The 22,249-nt window shown below is 38.9% G+C and overlaps 1 protein-coding gene across 5 annotated transcripts in view; it reads right to left on the bottom strand.

The window, feature by feature from the left end:
• dacha (dachshund a) overlaps window positions 1-22,249 on the bottom strand; it is a 376,942-nt gene that overhangs the window by 104,818 nt on the left and 249,875 nt on the right. For 2 of the 5 annotated variants that reach the window (XM_073058391.1, XM_073058393.1), the window contains 2 exons: window positions 9,932-10,104; window positions 2,507-2,717 (listed from right to left, as the gene is read on the bottom strand). In XM_073058391.1, coding sequence (XP_072914492.1) covers window positions 2,507-2,717; window positions 9,932-10,104 — 384 coding nt within the window. Of the gene's footprint in view, window positions 1-2,506; window positions 2,718-9,931; window positions 10,105-14,403; window positions 14,560-22,249 lie in introns of all 5 variants that reach the window. The other 3 variants (XM_073058389.1, XM_073058390.1, XM_073058392.1) reach the window with 3 other exon arrangements.

Raw genomic sequence — 22,249 nt, 5'->3', positions numbered from 1 at the left:
CCCTTTTGAAGCAGGTGGGAACTTCTGACTGTAAAAATGAGAGATTGAAAATGTCTTTGAACACACCTGCCAGTTGGTTGGCGCAGGTTTTCAGAACCCTACCAGGTGCCTAATCAGAGATTGTCGCCATGCAAGTGTTCTCCATCTTGAAAGACAATCTGCTATTAGCCTCCGAGACTGAGATCACAGGGTCACCAGGTGCTGCGGGGATCCTCATAGCTTTAGTTTTATTCTCCCTTTCAAAGCGTGCATGAAAGGCATTGAGCTCGTCTGGGAGTGAAGCATCTCTGCCATTCATGATGTTAGATTTTACTTTATAGGAAGTAATGGCCTGCAAACCCTGCCAGAGTTGATGTGCATCCAATTCCACCTCTACCCTCGATTGCAATTGTCCTATTGTGCTTGAGATAGCCCTCAAGTTGTACCTGGCCTTTTTGTATAGCCTTGGATCACCAGACTTGAATGCCACAGATCTTAGTGCAATTATAGCACACAGAACATAGAATAGTACAGCACAGTACAGGCCCTTCAGCCCACAATGTTGTGCCGACCCTTAAAGCCTGTCTCCCATATATCCCCCCACCTTAAATTCCTCCATATACCTGTCTAGTAGTATTATAGTACATGTGCTTCAGTTTGCAGAAAACAGTTTAAAGTTACATCCTTCTGATTCAAAGATAACAGTCTATTATTAAGACAAGGTCTTCAAAGGCTACAAATTGTGGGATTATTGCACAATGTGTTTCTTTAATCTTCCCCATCATGATCTCACTCCTTGGCTCTCTACTTTTTATTCCTGTTTGCTATTGTTACCACTTCCCACATGAACTACCTGTCCAGCCCATTGATATTTCTCAATCCCATTGAAAGAAAATCTCTATTTTCTTTCATATGTTCTGCTGCCCAAAGCAGTTAGTGAAAAAACTTAAGGCTCTATGTCCTCAAGTTATTTCCTTCTTATTCTCCTCCAATTTCTATTTGGAGATCATCCTGAATTTATTTTGAACTAACATTAAATTACAAATATTAAGAATGCTGTTTTTCCCCTCTACTTTTCTAACAAACTAGCTACTATTTTCACTCTCCCTTAACCCATTTGCTCAGTTTTCCCTTTACACCTCCTGTCTGCTGTATATATCCACAGCTAAGTAGACCTTTTGAAAAGTATCAAAAAATATCAAGCTAAAGTAACAATGTATGTAGTTATGTCATGGTGATTCATTTCCCCACTACTTCCGCCCATACCAATATCATACACATTTATAAAATAACTTAATGTGACCTTCTTGCACTTATTTTTCAAAATTATATTTAGAACGTATGCAACAGGAAGCTAAAGAAATGAGCTATCAAATTAGTTGACTATGCGAAAGCAACATGTCCTGAAACATTAAATGTGATAGAGGCTGAGGCTGCACAAAGAATAACTGGCTCAATCACAGCTCTAGACAAAAATGTTGTCCAAAACACAGTATTTTGAAGAAGCTGAAGCTTTTAGTATTAAACTAAATGATAACATTAATATAAATTTAGCACAAACACTGATAAATTCAATCATGTTACAGTGAATTTGCCAATAAATTAAAAAATTTTTAAATTCATTATGTTGATCATCAAAAATGGCAGTTACTGAGAGAGATAAAACAAAATCAGTGAATCAGACATTTTTTTTAAGAGCCTAAGGGTCCAGATTGCTTGTAATAGTGACAAATTTACATAAGCAAACCACATTAGAACTGTGGGCACAGGATTTTAGACAGGGTCAGCGTTGAAACCAAAAAAAAAATAGAGAGGATAACTGTGTCCATAGCTAAGATCAATATAGATTTTCAATGTTATGAAATTGGTACAATGTGCTTACTTTGCAGTTTCCATAGAAACCTTTACATACATCACTTTCCAAATACTGTCATTAGAAGAGTCACAATTACAAATATTTGAATTACAGTCTCAATGACATGGGAAATCTATGGAAGTTTGTAGGTGCATAATTGTTTTTGATTGGTTTGTGGAGTCTGGAAAATATTCAGCTTCTTAAAATGTTGACTTTTTTTTGTAAATCCACTCAACATTAAATTGCTAATTATAAGCTTAGGAACATTGACACCACTTTTATTCATTCCAGTTCTCTGTAGTCATCTACCCATTGATAATCATGGCAACCTGCCAATGGCATTCAGTGTAAACGTGTTAAATGAACAAAATAATCTTGCAGCCTCAAAATAGGAAATCCAAGGTGACCAACACTATCTCAGGCAAGGTTATTTCTGGAATTTAACAAACGAAGTTTCCTATCCTATTTAATAGCATTGCATATGCCAACACCAATATAAGAATAGAGAGGAAAATAAATCTGTGCAGCTCTGCAATATTCCATTTAAGTTAGGCTGCATTTTACACTGGGGGGTCAAATCTCAGAGGTAATTAAATGAATCAAGTCAGATCTGGAATTACTGGGCAGTGTATAATAGTTCTGAATGTTTAACAACAAAAGAAACTTGCTTACATATCCTGTCAGAGGCAATGTCATGTTGGGATGGCGAGCTAGATACACTGCTGCTCTGATGTGAAGATGGGTGACTCCCAGGCCGTTGATTATCTTCAAGGGATGGTTCTGGGGATGGGCTATTATGAACCCGCTCCTGGTGGCAGAACAAAAATTCAAGAGGTTGTCCAAGTAGATGAGTGTAACCTTTACTGGCTTGTAGTGGCATTCCCTACATTCCGAAATACAAGGTTAATTTTCATTATTCATTCGGGTTTGTAAATACTTAATATCTTCTTACTATCTATGACGAAAACATTAAAGTTCTACATTTCTATAAATTTCTGAACCAATATGGATATAATCAATAACAGCGAAAATCCACTTTAACATTGATAGTTGTTAATATCTGAAAATCAATCTGTTTTCTGCTTACACTTAAATCTTATTTGTTGTAAACCAAACTCAAAAATAAGGGGAGTTCCCATGTAGATGCAATATTATGAAATATAGGCAATAAAAATAATTTATTCTTTAAAATAAAACAACATTACAATGGTTCAATTTTTTTGAGTTACACATGTTTGTTCATAGAACTGCAATCAGTTTTATTCAGTACACCAGTTCTAGCTCCCTTATTTTCTGATCTGTGCTAGCTGGTTTCTAGCATGATTAAATCTGTACTTACACAGCCGTATTGTACACCACAGGTATAAGGTCAAATGGAATACTTAAGCTGGTAAAAATAAACTTTATCGTGATATAAAAAAAACAGGAATTGTGAACTTAGAGGTCCTGTTGGATTCCCCTTCCCCCCCTCCCCGAGAAGATCAATGTGTGTCCATTAGATTGATCCCCCCCAAAGGTTAAAGCTCTGCAGTTTCAATGACCCCGTTTGGTGGATACCATCATGGTATTAGACCATTACAAAAATGAACCGAAAAAACCCTTTTTCCTCCATGGAGTATTCTCAAGCATCCAATTTTCATCCACTCAAATAACTGAAGAAGAGTTGAGAGGAATTATTGTGGACTCAGATTTGGAGTGGTGGGAGGGAAGGCTGACACAAATATAGAAATCAATTGTATTATACAGACGCTTTGAATGCCGTTGGACCTCTATTTCCCTCAAAATTAACCTCTGAGTCTCTTATTTAATTAAAAAAAATAAACATTGTTTGAAAGGAAATTATTTTGTTGAGTAAATTGCACTGTAATGCAACTAAAAATTAACACAAAGCTGCTTCTGTAAGATAGCCAGACATAATTGATCTATTGAAGTGATGACATACAATGGGGGTCTGCTGTGACTTTATTATAGACGGAATGGCTGAATCATTTTCTGCGTTCTGAATGGGTGAACAACAAGCCTCTGAGCCATTTCTCTACCAAACAGAAATCAATCATTTCAAAATATAGTCCATGGTGCAATAGATAAAGCTCACATAAAGGTTATTGTAAAGTAAAAATACTTAGCCCATTAAACTTTAAAATATATAGAATAGCTACATGAATACGGAAATAAAACAAGGCAATTTGTTAACTTTATGAGTTGAAGAGAAGGCCTTTGGTATACAGTGGTACAAAGGTTCTAAAGATGAAAAGGGCAGGTAAATGACCCAAAATCTGTGAACTAAAAGCATGATTAATGTAGGAGGAAGGGAAATGCATGAAGGTAAGGATCATTTTGAGATTTTGGAATAATACCAGAATTCGGGATCTTATATGGAGGGCAAAAGTGCATTTTGCATGATATTGGTGGTGATGAGAAGAAATGAGAGAGAGAAATTCCAGGAAGAAAAATACACAGAAAAAGCTGTTTCGAGAAATTGAATATTCACATGTCCCTGTCCTATATGAGCTTTCAGGGAGTGCAAGAAGGTTTTCAGCAGGGCTTTCCCAGATCCAAGGAAAGCCTTTGGCTGGACAAGGATTAACAGGTAAGAGGGGGGAAGAAAACAAACACTGCAAGAACATTCAGTGAGAGAATGTTCTAGTTCAGTTTTAAATGATTCCCCTGAACACACCAGGAAATTCTTTAAAACATCCAGCTGAGGTCTTCTAGAAGAGCAATGATTACATTGTTCATAGTTACATTGTCAGAAGAGTCAGAAATCAATTTTGGGCTAAATAACAAAGTGAAAACAAATCCCAATATTTTTGAAAAATCTAAATTAAGCCTGTATTCATTCTACATCAAACAGATTGCATGATATTGACTGAAGTTCCAGCAGCAGACAGTGCACAGCCAATAAAAGGAGTGAGGTTTTAATAATGACCCTTTTGAACCTTACAGGAAATAGGCCTGTATGTACCAGACTTGAACTGACTAGGTATTTGCCAGAAATATCCTCAGTGGGCATAAAATAAATTGCATTAGTCAGTGGGGTTGTTTTAATAAACTATTTGGACAGTGAGCAGGTGCTAATCTCTGATAGAGTTCCACCTTCCAGCAATATAAATGTCAAAACTACCAACATCCATTTCCTTAAAGTGGCAGCAGACTATAGAAATAACATGATCTTTAAATCAGTGGAGTGTCTTAAGCTAAGCCAACAATCCAACTTTTTGCCTTTTTGAATTTCTATCCTTGATTCCTCCATACAATCTAATTACTTCGGAGGCCAGAGCGAATGGCGCTAAACGGTGACTCCTTTGCTTGCATCTTCGGAAACAGCTGTATTTCTAACTTTGAAATCTCTTTTCTTCATTTTCAAGGTCCTTTTGAAGAACCTGACCTACACTGACTTCAGTTGTTTGTGGGAATGGGACACGTTCTCAAAGCCTCACGACCAGCTGCTTTTTCATATCCCAAGAACGTGGCCTGGAAGACTACTGCTCCTTCAGGGTGCCGGATTTTCATGTCTCTGGAGACAGGCTGATTCAAGGCTGGTTCCCCCGAATGCGTCATCATGGGAGAACACGGAACATCGGGAGCAGCGGCTTAGCTACTGGCTGTGTGTCCAGAGATCTGAGCTCGGAAAAAGTGGCTCACAGACTTTCAACATCATAAATCAGCGAGTTGCTTGTTATGTCTCCCCTCCTGCTATGAAACGGGGACACCTCTTTTTCTCTTATTAAGGAGAGAGAGTCTGTGGTATGTCAAATTACCAGGTGAACAAGTAGTCTTCAGGGTACTGCAAGTCTGTGTCTTTACCAATGCTTTGCTGCACGCTTGAGTGCTCGGTGGAGGGCGCTGATGCTTTTTTGCTGGTGGGGGGGGGTGGTCATTGCCTTGCTGCTGCTTGTGCATGCGGGGAGCTGGGTGGGGGGCTTTGGGGTTCTAACATTTAAATGTCATTCATTCTTTGGGGCACTCCTCTATTTTCATGGGTGCTTGCAAAGAAAAATAATTTCAGGATGTATATTGTATACATTTCTCTGACATAAAATTTACCTATTGAACCAGCTGTATTAGCTGCAGCTTTGTTATAATTTATCTAATGACTTCCCTCTTCCAAAAGTTGCTTGGTTAAAAACTGTGTCTAGTGTGTATTACAGTTGCCTCCAAATCCAGGTGAACATCTAATCTGTGTTTTAAAACTCTTGCATTGACAAGGCTGTACTATTGAATTGATCACAATTAAAGTAGTTTCATTCACAGCAGATTTTTATGGATAGAAAGTTGGCAGAATTTTCCTTACACACAAATAAATCCACTAAAGGCACTCCAACGGATGACAAGTTAAATATGTTTGTGACAGTTGAGAGCGTGTTACTGGCTTGTCCACTGGGACACGTCCCTGTTTTACTCTCAGCAGTGACTGAAAACATCCAACTGAGCCACTGAAAAAGCAGATAGGGCCTATAACAGAATATTTCCCTGATGTGACACTGGAGAGTCGGTCAAAATTTTATTCTCAAAATCTGCATCGAGGCTTAAATCCAAATTGTCTTGATGATGAGCACTGCTAATCAAGCCAAGCTGATACAAATCCATGCATAATATTGTCCCATTGATTCAGCTGCTTTTGCCAGAGGGTGATTAAGTCTCAAAATGGACAATGTTGCTATGCTGGCAGTTTTAAAGTTTTTGAAAAGCATAAGTGGTTTGGAGTACCCAGTGTAATGATCGAGCCATTCTAGTGATGAGAAAAAATCGAACCCTGTTGTAAACTCCCCAGTGCAGTTGGCCACCATTGAGACACTTTCAATCAATTACTACAACAGGTGATAAATTATCATAAAAAACAAATTTCATTGAAGTGCCTTCTGTTTGGAGAAAACAAAAATGAAGACATTTGACAGAAACAGAAATTAACTTACAAATACAATTCCTAAAACATAAATAAAGTGGGGCTTTGTATCATGCAATGAAACATTGTGCCCCTGGAGACCATTTAAATATCAGACTAGGCAACTATTTTAGTGCCTTGTTATTTTAAGGCATGACTAGTTTAGGAATTATGCTTAAGCATGTAACTAAACAAACCTATTATCAGTCAGTGAACTAATGAGTCAATATGCATTTTGTTACTCAAGCCTTACAAGTATCGCCTCATTAGGTAACCACTATCCTGTGGAAGCCTGTTTTAAATCTGATAAGTAACTATATCATTTGCTAAATAAATCAAGTGACTAATGGTATGACATTAAACCAAGCACTGAGAGCTTAACGATGAAAGTAATCATACATGTGTGAGCACTTGAAACTATCAGTCTGCACAGGGAGAAAATTTGTCAAGTCTATTTATTCCAATCTATTTTCTCTGGCAAGGATAAGCAACTAAAGTACATAGTTATAGTGCTTATGGTGTTTAGATATTGGTACTGCATTATTTGCATTCATATAATGGGTCCTAATCTTGTTAAGTACTTCACACGATGAATTATTTTTAAAAATTTATTGTAGCATCTATTCCAAGTCAGCATCATCCTATGAAGCAAAACCAGGATATTAGGCTGATTTATTTAATTCTGTGATGTTGAGAGAAGAATATCTCATTGGACTATCAGAAGTTTGCTCGGCCCTAAATCAAATGAAATTTAATTGTCCACCAGCAGGAAGACTAGACTTAGACTTAAAGATAGATTGTCTGAGGCTGTCCAATAGATTGTCTGGGGCTCAAGGTTGTTAAAGTCGGGGGTGGTAGTAGAGATAAGCTTCTACTACCTATTAAATGCTCCTAATAGCATGTATCCCAGATAGCCTGAGACAACCATCTCCAGCTCCTGGTCTTTACCTGTGGCTTAGCTACTTAGCCCAGCAGAACCAGTTCTACAGACAGAAGAAGGGCCAAAGGCAGGTTACTGGCTCCTTAAAACCAGTCACTTCCGGCAGATGGGGCTTATCAGCCATGGTTGGCAGCTCATCTAGGAGAAGGAAAACCCTGAACTCAAATCTCCACTGCTTTGCGGCTATACCCACTCATGGGGAAGTCTTGGGGAGTAAACCCCAAGGAAAAATCTGAAGCTGCAGTCCCTAAGACAATCCTATGTTGAGTTCAATGCTGACTGGCAACTCCTGCGACACCGCTGGTGCCAAACTGTAACCTTCTCTGTGGATTCATCAGCTGTGTGGAGATGGGGAACCTGCTACATGGGCCACAGCTTGCTCTCCAAATCGTACTGCCCTGGCTTACGTGTCGTATAGATAGCTGTGATGCAACATACATGGTCGACCCAACCAATGGAAGACTTTAATATCGTCTGACTGAAAAAAAGACAATTCTTTTTGTTTCCTTAGGGCTCCTAACAATGTAGAACTTATTTTCCCAGATTTACCTTAAAGACAAATCTCGCCCAATTACAATTTTGGACAAAAAGATCATATGAGTGCAGATGGTTGTGGTTTTGTTTTTATGTTATATTTTCAACCATTAAAGCAGCTAATACCAGTTCTGACAGGTTTATGAAGGTTATCCTTTTGGTTCTAAACAAAGCTAATCTCCAAAGATTTGCACCTTTATCCCCTGTATCTGCAGGAAGTATTTTCAATACTGGGAAATGTATTGAATAGTGTGATTTCATGTCATACTTTCGATGAATTTAAACTAAATAAGTATATCCAGTTTTAAAAACAGAGAGCTCTCAAGCTATTGCCGGCAATTATTTGGCAGATGTCAGCTGTCACATCACTTGTTATTTTAATCAGCTTTACTTAGGGAATGGAAATTTCTACAGCATTACAATGTACCATAAAGGTAAAATTCATATGCTTATGTTTGATTTGTTGTACTTTGTTTGCACACAGTCTTCCTGGTGATATATCTTCACAAAGCTGTTGCTATTCGGCTCCCATTTAGCATGTTGTATAATATAGTGAATATGCTTTTTTGGTAATATGAAATTTGGCATAAAATGGATGGAAAATTGGATGCTTCTTCATGCCCGCTGGTGGAAATACCAAGTTGGTGAGAGGCCCAAGAATGAGTCACCCATGTGTCCTCCCAAACACAGGTAACACCATCGAAAGAAAACATATGGTCAAAAATGGTGGAAACCATTAAATGCTGACGATTTTTCTAAAAAAAAGACTGACTGTACTTTTTTTTTCTTTTGAACCAATTCTATCACAGCACATAATGCAAGAGAACAATCAGCTAACTGCATTATTGCCTGTGGAAAGGGAGTGACTATCTTTTGCCACGAAAATTAACTGTTGTATACGGCGACATTGGCAGCGACACTGTTTGGCTAGACCAAATGACAAGTAACCACAGTGGTTAGCCACCTTTAAACTTTTGGTGTTCCATAGTAAGGATCTTAAAGAATGGCCCTGAGGCATTTACACGACAGCATTTCTGTAGTTTTTCTTAGAACGTTGGTGGACGTGATGTTGGATTAGAAAGGACACCTTTACCCATACCAGTTTTTACAATTCCCTGCAGCCTTGCTGTCAAATTGCAGAGACAACTGTATTACTGTCTGTTCTCAATTAGATCAAATGCATCTAATGTGCAAGGTGGGCTCTTAAAACGGTGTAAAATAATTACTAATTTCTATCAGCCTTCTGAAGCTTATCCACCAGTTTCTGTCTTTCTTTTTCCATCATGTCCGTCTCCACCTTTACTATTATTGAGGAAAGAACAAGAACTTGCCATCTCAAAGATTTAACTGTTTATCATTTAATACAGTTGTGCTCATTTATCAGACATAAAATATTATTTGCATTTGGTGGCTACTCCTTTTAAAGAAGGTCCAGCAGTTGTTTTTGTAGCTATGTTGTATATTTTTAGTTAATACATCTGGATTTAAAATCAAGTTTACAGACTGTAAATCACAGACCAAGCTGCTGTAAAACCATCAATACAAGGTGCTTTCTTTTTGTTATTTTAACCTTGTGTATTCATTCCTATTAAGCTCAAATAATGTCAGGCCACATCTGGATTAGAAACAGCCTTTAGGAAATAAAACATTCAACAGTTTTGGCATTGATCATGGAAGAAAAATGAAATGTTGATTACCAGTCATTATTAGGTGGAGAGTGCAGTGCTTTCAATCTTACCTTGATAACAGAAGCTCCTGCTCTGGATAAGGGACTGTGCATTTGGGCTGCCACTGCCATGTTAGCTATGGTGCTGAGGTGACTCATCTGGCTCATTGCCATGGTAACCGATGCAGGAGGTAGGCTGACGGGTATGAGGGGGTGGGGCATCATCATGAATGGCAACTCCAGCCCTTTGATATTAAAAGAAACAGAAGAAGAAATTGTAATGTCTTTCTTTTCTGTTTTAATATGACCAGTTTCACTTGTTATATATCTGTTGCTGTGTTCCATTATCATATCTCTGTTTTAACACTTATTGAAATGGATTCAGCAAGGATGCAATAACAAATTTTTATTAGATGTCTTTAGTAGAACTCTTGATGGTTAGATGAGGAGTATCATTTTGATTCTAACTGGTATTGAATAACTGAAGATTCCGAGAGCAACTGTTAATGATGCCATAATACACAGTATGATCACTACTTCTCACTAGTCCTTTACACCTACTGCCTACAATGATGTCAAGTATATGTTTTTGAGATATATCCAGTTTTATGTGTTTAGTCTATAATGGGTGACTGATTTTATACAAGAACCTGTCAATTTGTGAGTAAATGCATCAATATGGTTTTCCTCCTCAGTGCCATCAGCACCAATTACCTTGCTGATGATGCTGCTATTTGATGTACCAAAACAACATCAGAAAACATTTTATAAAAGGATAAGAATCATAGATCCTGTATGCTGGGGCTGATTTATCTAGCAGAAAAGTTTATCATTAGTGACCCTATTTTTTTTTAAATTCTCCTCACAGAAGAAATGTTTCTAACCCAGCTGCTGTAAGGTTCGTACTGTGTCCAGGTAGCCAGATTCAAAGACATGGGAAGGGTTTACCTGTGGTTGTTCTGTAAATGGACTCAGTTGGTTAATAATGTCAGTTAATGAACCTTGCCAATGAAGGTTGGATGATGGCCATCTTCTTAATTTTCAGCATGTACAAAATAAAAGGAAACTCTGGCACCTAAAGAGATGGCTTCAAGTACCAGACATAAACATTAAAGGGTTAGAATATGAAAAACCATGGGTTGTTTGTGCATCACACACCATTTAAAGTCCAAAATTACATCTGGTGGATAGAGTAGACCACTTTGATCTCCATAAAATGAATACCATTTCACACTTGGAGAGATATAGAAAGGGTGCCAAACACACTCCATAGCTTGAAATGTAATTTTATTTGATCAACAACTGAGAGCAATTTATTTTCCAATACTACTAGTATACTGAGGTAGCTCCCAATGTTGCAAGAGTGCATGATATAGATGAGTAACTCTAAGGGAGCATTCTTCTTGTAGGAAATGAAACTGTGACAAGACTTGGTTCTCTGCCAGTACACTCAAATATCACCAAAGCGTTTTCATACATACGCTGGCACATGTTATATATTTTCCCATTCGAGACAAACAGTGGCAAGCAGCACTTAAGCAGTTCCCTTAAAAAAATAAAAGTGGCACATTGCTACTTCACAGAAACATGGACAAAAGATGATAATATAATTAAAGAGCACATTATGGATGTTGGCCTGGGACTGGAGATGAGTGTTGGCTTACTTATCCTGCTACTGGATTTGCTAAATTGGTTTATTATTGTCACATGTGTTGAGATACAGATAAATTTGAACACTACCTCTTCCTGAAGTCAATGACCAGATCCTTTGTTTTGCTGATAATGAGGGAGAGGTTGTTGTCATGACACCAGATTCCTAGGCTCTATCTCCTTCCTGTACTCTGATCTGGGGATTTCATGGTAGCCAGGTCTCAGAAGCTTATAGGAGGGCAGAGATTAGTACTGTCTTACAGATCATGAGCTGCACCAGATTTGAAGCTTTGATTTCCAAACACTCTTTTCCACATAAAGTTGTGGGAAGGCTACTCTGATGATTGCCTTCATTGACAGGCGAATCTGGAAGATATGAGACTAGATCCATATTTACCCCAGGATTTTGTCTTGAAACTTTATTGTTAGAGGGAAAATACAGTACAGATGTTTGTTTATGCAAATATCAAGTATAAATTTTGTTTCCTTGCACACTTTTAATGCAAGCAACATAACACTTCAAATAATATTGTACAGTTTTCTGTAATATCTTATATGCAGAACTCAAAGACGCTCACTCGATAACACTCTTCCTCATGAACCTTTCATGTGCAAATTGATTGGGCCAGATACTGCTGTCCAATTCTACAGATGGTTCCATTAGCCGTTTGAATAATTCAAGTCCACAAACTGTGTTTGCGCACTGAAATGCACAAGTGCTGGAGGACCTGATAGATTTGGAACGTTGAGTCTGATTCACAGCTGGATGCCTGAACTGCTGAGAGATTCTCCACTGTTACGGGTTGGGAATCCAGTGTGGAGTTAGATGGTGCAGTGTCAGGCACTTTCATAATTAATTCTAGGACTTTGAAATAAGGAAGGCAACTTAATTTTGATTAATATTCTAATTAGGTGTTAATAAGTTTACATGTTTTGATTACTGATTTTTTTTATTAATTGTTTGATGTATAAACATCAGAGACATTTGAAACATTCACAGTAACACGCATAAAATACTGGAGAAACGCAGCAGATCGGGTGGCATCTAGGGAGAGGGATAAATATTTGACATTTCAGATTGAGCGACCCCAGCCCCCTGGTGTCCATGCTTCCACTTTTGACATCTGGGACTACCATGCAACCCGGAGTTCAACCTCCCCGTGCTAATGATACTCTTAGTAACAGAGTATGGACCAAAGTAATAATGTATTGATTATTTTCCAAGTCATCATAGAATATGTCCAATCTCCTATCAGATCTGATACCAATATGAAAAAGAGAGTGTAAACTTTCAGAGGAGTTTATATGAACGGTCCTAATCTGATGCAATTCCTGGAATAGTCTAAAATTGCCTCACTCTGCCCCAGCCATTGTGCATCACCACCTCAGTCAATCAAAATTTGTTGTAAATACATCATGAACCAGGTAAACCCATCTTACTGCTGCTTTGAGATTTATTATGTTACCAATCCCTGATAAGGAGGGAAAATTCTACATTTTAACTGTTAATGGGACCAGACCAGCTTAATGAATGAGGAAAACAGTTACGATTAAAGGGTTCTGATCCAGGTACTAATTGAACTGAATTTGTTAAGGTAGTTGACAGGGAACAGACAGTAGACAATAGGCACTGACTCATTATCAATGTAAAGTCATAACTATTTAATCATGTATGATTGGCTGCAGCAGATCCGAATAATTACTGGAAAAGCTTCAATTCTGGCAATAAATATCAAATTGTTCATGCAAAAACATTACAGTTTGATGGCTAATAAGACGACGATATTGAGGAAATCTTAAACCACAACACAACCATTAGTTATATATAAAGATCTGACAGATGACATAAATTTTCTTTCTTTTTAAGTTTAGTCTATATGGAATTTTATTACCATTACTTTAGAAGGCTGTTACTCATTTCTTTTGCAATCTGAAATCCTTTCTTCTCTCCTTTTCAAAATTTTCTCCCAAACTATTCCTTGATCACCTCTAATTCTTAAGCACTCCAATAATGGCATGATGAAAGAGATTCTTTTCAAGTAAAATACAGATATTTATATATCAATTTGATGATTCATGATCAAAAAGAGAAACACTACAATTCAGGCTATGTTTTCAAATGTCAGCAAGGCTCGATTGAATTTATTTTCTCACACAGTAATATTTCGTATAGAAGGAAAGTGTATATGTGTGCGTCATATTCAGTATAAATCATTATGTTAAATTTTATTTGGATATCCCTAAAACAGAATGTTTACAAATAGGCATGAAATAGTACTTTAATGTACCAGATTTTATTGATGACATGATAAGTCGTATAAAGTTCCCAAGGAGGCACATGAGTGTTACACTAATTGCTATGAATGAGGATTCCTGTGTTCATAACTGGCTATAAATCCTCCCAACCCAGCAGATCAGGAAATACCTTGGGAGTTTTGCTGCAAGTGAAGGTTTATCATCAGTGGTTGTGGTTCTTGCAAAGAGGCCGCAACAAGAATGATTTCTCTGCTGGTTCTATTTATAATATGAGCCTAGTCTAATCTTACTGAAATGCCCTTAGTATGGAATCAATTCAACATGTGCTGCTATGTGAAGGAAAAACCATGCTGTTCCACAATATTTCTTTTAATTTCTCCTTTACCCTCCAATCCACCTTTGGGGTTGGGGTACATTTCATAAAGGTACAATGTTGCTGCAGAATTTTGTTTTAGGTCTACATACTTTCCAACATGGTTCATTTACCATTGGAAGTCTGGAGTTCCCTTATTACATGTTTTAGTTTACTAAGTTCCTAACTTTGTTGTAGTCATCCAACACCATCACACACGTGCAAACACTAGCAAGCGCTTGCAAGCCTAGAGAAAAAAAACCAGTTGCATGCAGACTATGCTTACTGTTGGCTATAAGGTGATTCTGCTGGAGTGGGCTAAGCGGGTATGTGGCTGCAAGATTGTGATGAGCAGACAGTGTGGCATGGTTGGCTACATGCTGTGACCCTGTGGTAGTGGGTGACTGGAGTTTCGCTTTGTCCCACGAAGATTCACATTCACCTGAAGTGCATGAACAGATGGATCATAAATTAGGTAATTAAACACAACTGAAAAATACATGCTTCCTTTTCTTGATAGACAGAGCGACGGGTTCGTGGGTACAGTTGAAGCAATGTGTGGATATGAAACAAAGAGTGTAAGGTAACACTTTTAAGGTATAAATTATCTGAGGGCTATCATAACACCTCCAGTTTATAGTGTTGTGTTTTATCAGCAGTGACTCCAATATGTTGTTGTGCAAACAGGCAACATGACATTGATAGCAAGTAGACTTTAAATTAGTTTACTCATGCGCCTTAAAAGCTGAAGTTATCTCTTTTTCAATCTGTTTTCAGAAGCTGAAACTTTGATATCAAATGGATTTTTAAGCTTCTTAAAATGACATTTCATCATCAGATATAATTTCAATTTCACTCCAAATTTGCAGTGCTTTCATTAGTCATCTGCAAATAACGTATGTGATTTTGAATTGGGAACTGCTGGAAGATTAATAAGAACATTATGCTCTTATAAGAACAGGTTCTGCAATGTAATGTGGAGTTTTGTTAAAGACTAAACACAAGAGATCCAGCAGAAACTGGAAATCCAGAGATTTGGACACAAAATGCTGGAGGAATTCAGCAGGTCTGGCAGCATCTATGGAAATGAATGAACAGTCGACATTTCAGGCTGAGACCCTTCGTCACGACTGGAAAGAAAGGGAAAAGATGCCAGGATAAGAAGGTTGGGAAGGAAGAAGGAGGACAGACTGGAAGGTGGGCAGAGGAGGGGGTGAAGTAAGAAGCTGGGAGGTGATAGGTGCAGAAAGCGAAGAGTCAGAGAAAAAGAAATCTGAGAGGAGGAGAGTGGTCCATGGGAAAAGGGAACGAGGAACTGCACCAGGGGGAGGTGATCAGGTGATCAGCAGATGAGGAGAAGAGGTAAGAGGCCAGAGTGGGAAATTGAAGATGAAAGGGACAGACGTAATAAAAATACCAGAAGTTGCAGAAATCGATGTTCATGCCTTTAGGATGGAGGCTACCCAGATGGTGGAAGTTGCAGAGAATGATGTGTTGGATGTAGAGGCTCATGGGGTGGTAGGTGAGGACAAAAGAAAGTCTATCCCCGTTAAGGTGGCGGGAAGATGAGGTGAGCATGGATGTCTAGGAAATGGAGGAGATGTGGGTGAGAGTAGCATCAATGGGGAAGGAAGGGAAGCCCCATTCTTTGAAGAAGGAAGACAATGTCCTGGAAAGGAAAGCCTCATTCCGAGAACAGGTGAAGTAGAGACAAAGGATTTGTGAAAAGGGAATGGCATTTTTATAGGGGATAGGGTGGGAAGAGGTATAGTCAAGATAGCTGTAGGAATCGGTAGGTTTATAAAAGATATTGGTAGACAGTTTTTCTGCATCTTGAGACCGAGAGAGATCAAGAAAGCGGTGGGAGGTTCCAGAAATGGACTAAGTGAATTTAAGGGCAGGGTGGAAGTTCAAAGCAAAATTGATACCATTTATGAGCTTGGGTGGGTTCATGTAGCAGCCCCAATGCAGTTGTCAACATAGCACAGAGTGAGTTGGGGAGCATTACCAGGGAAGACTTGGAACATAGAATTGTAACTGGAATATATCCCACATGCAAAGCAACTGGACACTCATACACTTTTATCCCCCATCAGGGAGGTTTTAAAACTCTCCGCTTCTTTCTTGACAACAGGCACAACCAGTGCCCCTTCTCTGTCTGGTGGAACTAGTTCTCACCCTAAACAATTTCTCATTCAGCTACTCCACATTCTCCAAACTCAAGGTGTAGCCTTGGACACTCATATGGGATCCTGCTATGCCTGCCTTTCCATTGTTATGTGGATCAGTCCAAGTTCTAAGCCTTCCCTAGTAATTCTCCCCAACTCTTTCAGTGCTACATTGACAATTGCATTGGTGCTGCTTCATGCACCCATGCTGAGCTTGACAATTTCATCAACTTTGCCTCCAACTTGTACCTTGCCTTTAATTTCACTTGGTCTATTTCTAACACCTCTCTTCCTTTTTTGATCTCTCTGTGTCCATCTCTGGAGATAAACCATCTACCGACATCTCATATAAACCTACCAATTCCCACGGCTATCTTGAATAAACCTCTTCCCATTCTGTCTCATTTAAAAATACCAGTCCCTCTTCTCAGTTCCTTTGTCTCCAATGCATCTGTTCCCAGGATGAGGATTTTCTTTCCAGGACATCAGAGGTGACCTTCTTCTTCAATAAACAAGGTTTCCCTTCCTCCACCAATGATGATGCCCTCACCCATATCTTGTCCATTTCCTGGACATCCACATCCACCCCATCTTTCCACTGTCTTAACAGGGATATAGTTTCTATTGTCCTCTCCTACCACTGCATGAGCCTCTGCATCCAACACATCATTCTCCGTGACCTCCAAGGGTTCCTACCATCAAACACATCTTAATCTCCCCCACTCCTGAACTCTCCACTTTCCACGGGGATTGCTCCTGCGCCCATCCATCCCTCCCCACATATCTCCCTCCCAGCACTTAACCTGCATGTGGCCAAAGTGCTACACCTGCCCATTCTCCTCCTCCCTCACCTCTATTTAGGGCTCCAAGCTGTTCTTCTGGTGAGACAACACTTCACCTGCAAATCTGTTGGGGTCATCCACTGCATCTGGTGCTCCAGTTGCGGCCTCCTCTACCTTGGAGAGACGCGATATAAACTGGGGAACCATTTTGTTGAATACCTTCACTCCATCCACAAAAAGCAGAACTTTCTGGTCCCAACCATTTTAATTTCTATCCCCTTCACATTCTGACATGTCGTTCCATGGCCACAATGAGACCACTCTCAGGTTGGAGGAGCAACATTTCATATTCCGACTAGGTACCCTCCAACGTGATGGCATGGACATCGATTTCTCAAGCTTCTGGAATACTCCTCCCTCTCCTTCCCTCCTCTTCAATTCCCCACTCTGGCCTCTTACCTCTCCTCCTCACCTGCCTATCATCTCCCTTCTCCATTCCTTTTCCCATGGTCGACACTCCTCTCCTCCCAGATTCCTTCAGCTCCTTCATCTTTGGTTTTGCACCTATTCCTTCCCAGCTTTTTACTTCACTTCCCACCCCACCCACCACCTACTAGCTTGTCCTCCTTCCCCTCCCCCCCACCACCTTATTCTGGCATTACAAATAGGAACAAGTCCTACCCAGCACCTGATAATCTAGCAATACAACATAATTGTAGGCAGCACCACTGATATATCAGTTATCCATAACTCCTGTCCAAATCTACAATCCTCTCCATCATTACATTTTCCTTTTGAGAAAATCATTATATTTGAATGGCTTTTGGCAACTTTTTCTAAATAGCGCATGAAATGCATGTTCTCTGAAATAACGGCAATCCATTTAGACAGGATATGACCTTTGTTTGACACATAGCATTGTTTTGTGGTGCCGGTGTATTGGCAAATTGCCATACACACACCAGGATGCTCTTCGTTCTAATGACATACGTTTGTGCGCTAAGTGGGCAACACTATTAAGAACTGTTTGTATCAACATTATGAAAAATCAGATAAATTTAAATATTGTGATATGGAGTTTCTTCTTCAGTGGTTAGTATTATCAAAAGTAAGGTTTCTTTTTTATCTATTCTGCAAAATTCCCAGAATGGAAAATGTGCGTCTTTTCCAAAGTGTTTCCCATATATAAATTATATGTTTATAGCAAATCATACTGGCAATGGTAAAACTTGAAAATACCTCTAAACAAAATCTGGTCATCACAAAACAAAATTTATGTGAATGGTATTACTATTTTAATAACAACTATAGTGGGCACCGTAATAAATAATAACCTAATTTAATATTCATCAGGATTTTTCTATTATTCACATTTTTATGATAGTCTAGACTTATAAATGTACTGGATCAAAGAAATGTGTTCTATCATGTGATATAAATTGTTTAAAATGACCCAACTTTTTTTCTCTTTTGCAATCTTCTTCCAATTATGTAAGTGTTATAATAATATATCCATTCAGTTGTTTGAACACAATGTACCGGTAATACTCAGTGCAGTAGTCATGTTGGAAATTAATATTTTTATTACGTACTGGTGCATCATGTTTAAAATGAGAACACATTAAATGGGTAATAGAGAAATCTTAAAATCAATGTGCATGAGATTGCTCATTATGCAGAGAGAGATCTGTGGGTAAACAAGCAGGTGGTGTTTTTCATTACAGATTTGAAGACTGATTATTTTCAATGATAATATGAATTAAATTTCTTCTCTGTAGAGTTCTGACTATTACATAAGGGAACATTCTTAATAGGCAGAGAGTGCCTACAGCAACACTAATGGCTTTGGTAAATACCTGAGGCAAATGTGCTGTCACCTTGACATCCATAATTCACTGGATGCTTGCAGAGTGATATCGTCAGGCTGTATTAATTATAACCTCATGACCTTAAAGAAACAATAGATTACCTTTCATCGTAGGTTAACATTTAGTCCACATATGAAACTGGGCAATTCTATGTCTGACTTGCAATAAATTGCAAAGTTATTAGTACTTCTGGCTGTTGAAGTTTTGTAAGCAGCCCGCAGCAATTCACTGTGTTTCACCGACACCATCTTGGATTGGACATCTACATGGAGTGTTCTCGTGGGAAAGCAGTTCCATTATCAAGCATCTCCACCACCCAAGCCATGCTCTTTACTCGCTGCTGCCATCAGAAAGAAGGTATAGAGCCTCAGGACCCATACCACCAGTTCAGGAATAGATATTACCCCTCGACCATCAGGTTCTTGAACCAGTGGTGATAAAGTCACTCAACTTCACTTGCCCCATCACTATGGACTCACTCATGTTCTCAAATTTTATTGCTTATTGATTATTATTGTTTCTTCTTTAGTATTTGCAGAGTTTGGGGTCTTGCACATTGATTGTTTGTCTGACCTGTTAGGTGTGGTCCTTCACTGATTCTACTATGCTTCTTGGATTTAATGAGCATGCCCGCAAAAAAAAATGAATTGCAGGGTTGTATATGGTGAGATGTATATACTTTGATAATAAATATATTTTGTACTTTGTTGAAGATGTAAAGAGTTACATTCAGAATACCGGATAACAGTGTTCTGAGTGTAACCAGAGGGACAACACTACATCTGTGCAAATCCCCACAGCATCCAGCAACTCCATGATCTGTCTCGGAAGTTGATGTCAGAACATCCGAACATCCCTCATGAGGGAAAAACCTCACAAGGCTTTAAGCCTACTGTATAGCAAGTCGGTTACTGAAAACCTGTGCTCACTAACTGGTTGCTGTGTTCAATTACATCTTCAACCTGGTATTAGTATTGGCTTATTATTGTTACATGCATCGAGGTACAGTAAAAAGCTTGTCTGGAATACTGATCAATTCAGGACACAGTGTACTGAAGTAAAGCAAGGTAAAACAATAACAGAATATAGAATAAAATGTAACAGCTACAGTGAATGTGCAGTACAACTGGACGATAATAATAATAATGCCAGAACATAATAAGATAGATTGTGAGGTCAAGAGTCCATCTCATTGCACTGGGTACGATTCAATAGTTTTATAATAATGGGATAGATGCTGTCCTTGAGACTGGTGGTATGTGCTTTCAGCCTTTCATATCCTCTGCTTGATAGGAGAGGGATAAGAGAGAATGTCCAGAGTGGGATCCTTGATTGTGCTCTCTGCTTTACCGAGGCAGTGAGAAATTCAGACCTCGCACTGCTGCGGTTCGAAGTTCCCACCGACTTTAAAAAGGTAGCATTCCTTTTGGGCAAGGTGAGCTATCTCAACGATGATCAACTGATAGCAATCATATTTACCATAATGAGGAGCATCAGGATGTTGGTCATGGGTAGAATTAACTCCACTCCAGAAAAGGACTCACAATTCACCACTGCGCCACGTCTACAACGAAAGCGATCTCACTGGCACCCCACTCTGCTTTGGAGCATCGAGACAACATCAAAACATACGTCTACCTGCTGGCTTATTGATTACAGTCTGATGTTCAATATCATCATCCCTTCTGTATTAACTGCAAAGCTTCGTAGGACAATCAACATAGGCACACCTCAAGGATGTGTGCTTAGCCCATTGCTCTACTCTCTCTGCACATATCATTATGTGGCTAAGCACAGCTCAAACATCATCAATAAATTCGCCAATGACACCATTGTTGTTGGTAAAGCTCAATGGTGAGGACACTATGTACAGGAGTGAGGCAGATCAGCTATTTGAATGGTGGTGCATCTCAATGTCAACGAGAACAAGGAATTGATTTTGGACTTCAGGAAGGGGAAATTTGGAGAACACAGAGCCGTCCTGCTTGAGTGGTCAGAAGTGGAAAGAGTGAACAACTTCCAATCTCCAAGGTGTCAATAGTTCGGAGGATCTACCCTGGGACCAACATTTTGGAGCAATCACAAAAAAGGCACACCAATACCTCTACTTTGTTAAGGGTTTGAGGAAGCCTTTACATGTCAGCAAAGACTCTTGCAAATTTCTATAGGTGCACAGTGAACAGCATTTTCACTAGGTGCATCAGGGCCTGGTATGGAGGTTCCAATGCATAGGACTACAAGGGACTATACACGGTTACTGACCCAGTCAGCTCCATCTTGGGCACAACCCTCTCCACATCCTCACAAAGCAAGTGCCATTCATCGCTGAGGCCTCTCCCAATCTGTGGCATGCCCTCTTTTTGCTTCCACCATCAGGTAGGAGGTACAGGAGACTGAAGACAAGCATTCTAAGTTTTGGGAGCAGCTTCTTCCCCTCCACCATCAGATTTCTGAGCTGCCCATGAACACACACTCATTATTCCTGTTTTTGCACTATTTATTTTGTAATTTACAGTACTTTTATGTCTTTGCACTGTATTGCTGCAAAATAAAAACAAATTTTATGTCATACAAGGCAGTGATAATAAATCTGATTCTAACATGGAGTAACAGAATGAAGCCTTGTTGGAAAACAATTTTTCAGAGCAATTAATGCTTAGAATAGACTCATATAGAATAATGGTGGTAAATCCCTGTAATACCTAGAGAAACAATTGTATATCTTGATGGTAGAAGTGTAGGACCTTTCTGCATTGGATAACATGGTTCAACGGAATGCTTTCTGATTCAAGTTATGCTTGTTATGTTCTATTGCATAGAAAACCATGAATACTGAAAATTAATACATGCTCAGAATTTAAAAAGCCACTACTTATGAATAAGAAGGCACTTATTGGCCAATAAGCAATCTGTATCAAGTAGCATATCTTTAACTGCTGGATCTTCAGTCTCATACTTAAACAACAAAGTACGTTTTGAAATAAATTTTGTAATGATTTTAATTTCAGCGATGAGGTCATATCTTCTGTGAACAAATGTTGAGTTAAGTATCAATGTGGTGACCACAACAGAATTTTTAAAAGTTGATGTACACTCTGATCCTGCCTGTATGCAAATCATCACTAGGAAAATAATGCAGTGGATCAGTGTGGAGCTCACATTCACCCATGTAATACCCATGGCTATGAATGTTGACCTGGTGCCAGGTGATGAAACCTTAAGCTCTGCTTCCAAGGTCAACCTTGACATCTCCAACATTCAAACGCAGAGATACAGCAGGGAAAATGGCCTTTGGCCCAATGAGACTGTACAAC

Source organism: Hemitrygon akajei, chromosome 10 (genome assembly GCF_048418815.1).
Source record: "Hemitrygon akajei chromosome 10, sHemAka1.3, whole genome shotgun sequence".
NCBI classification, from domain to species: domain Eukaryota; kingdom Metazoa; phylum Chordata; class Chondrichthyes; order Myliobatiformes; family Dasyatidae; genus Hemitrygon; species Hemitrygon akajei.
The sequence above is the reverse complement of the archived record's forward strand: the minus strand, read 5'-3'. Positions and strand labels throughout refer to the sequence as shown.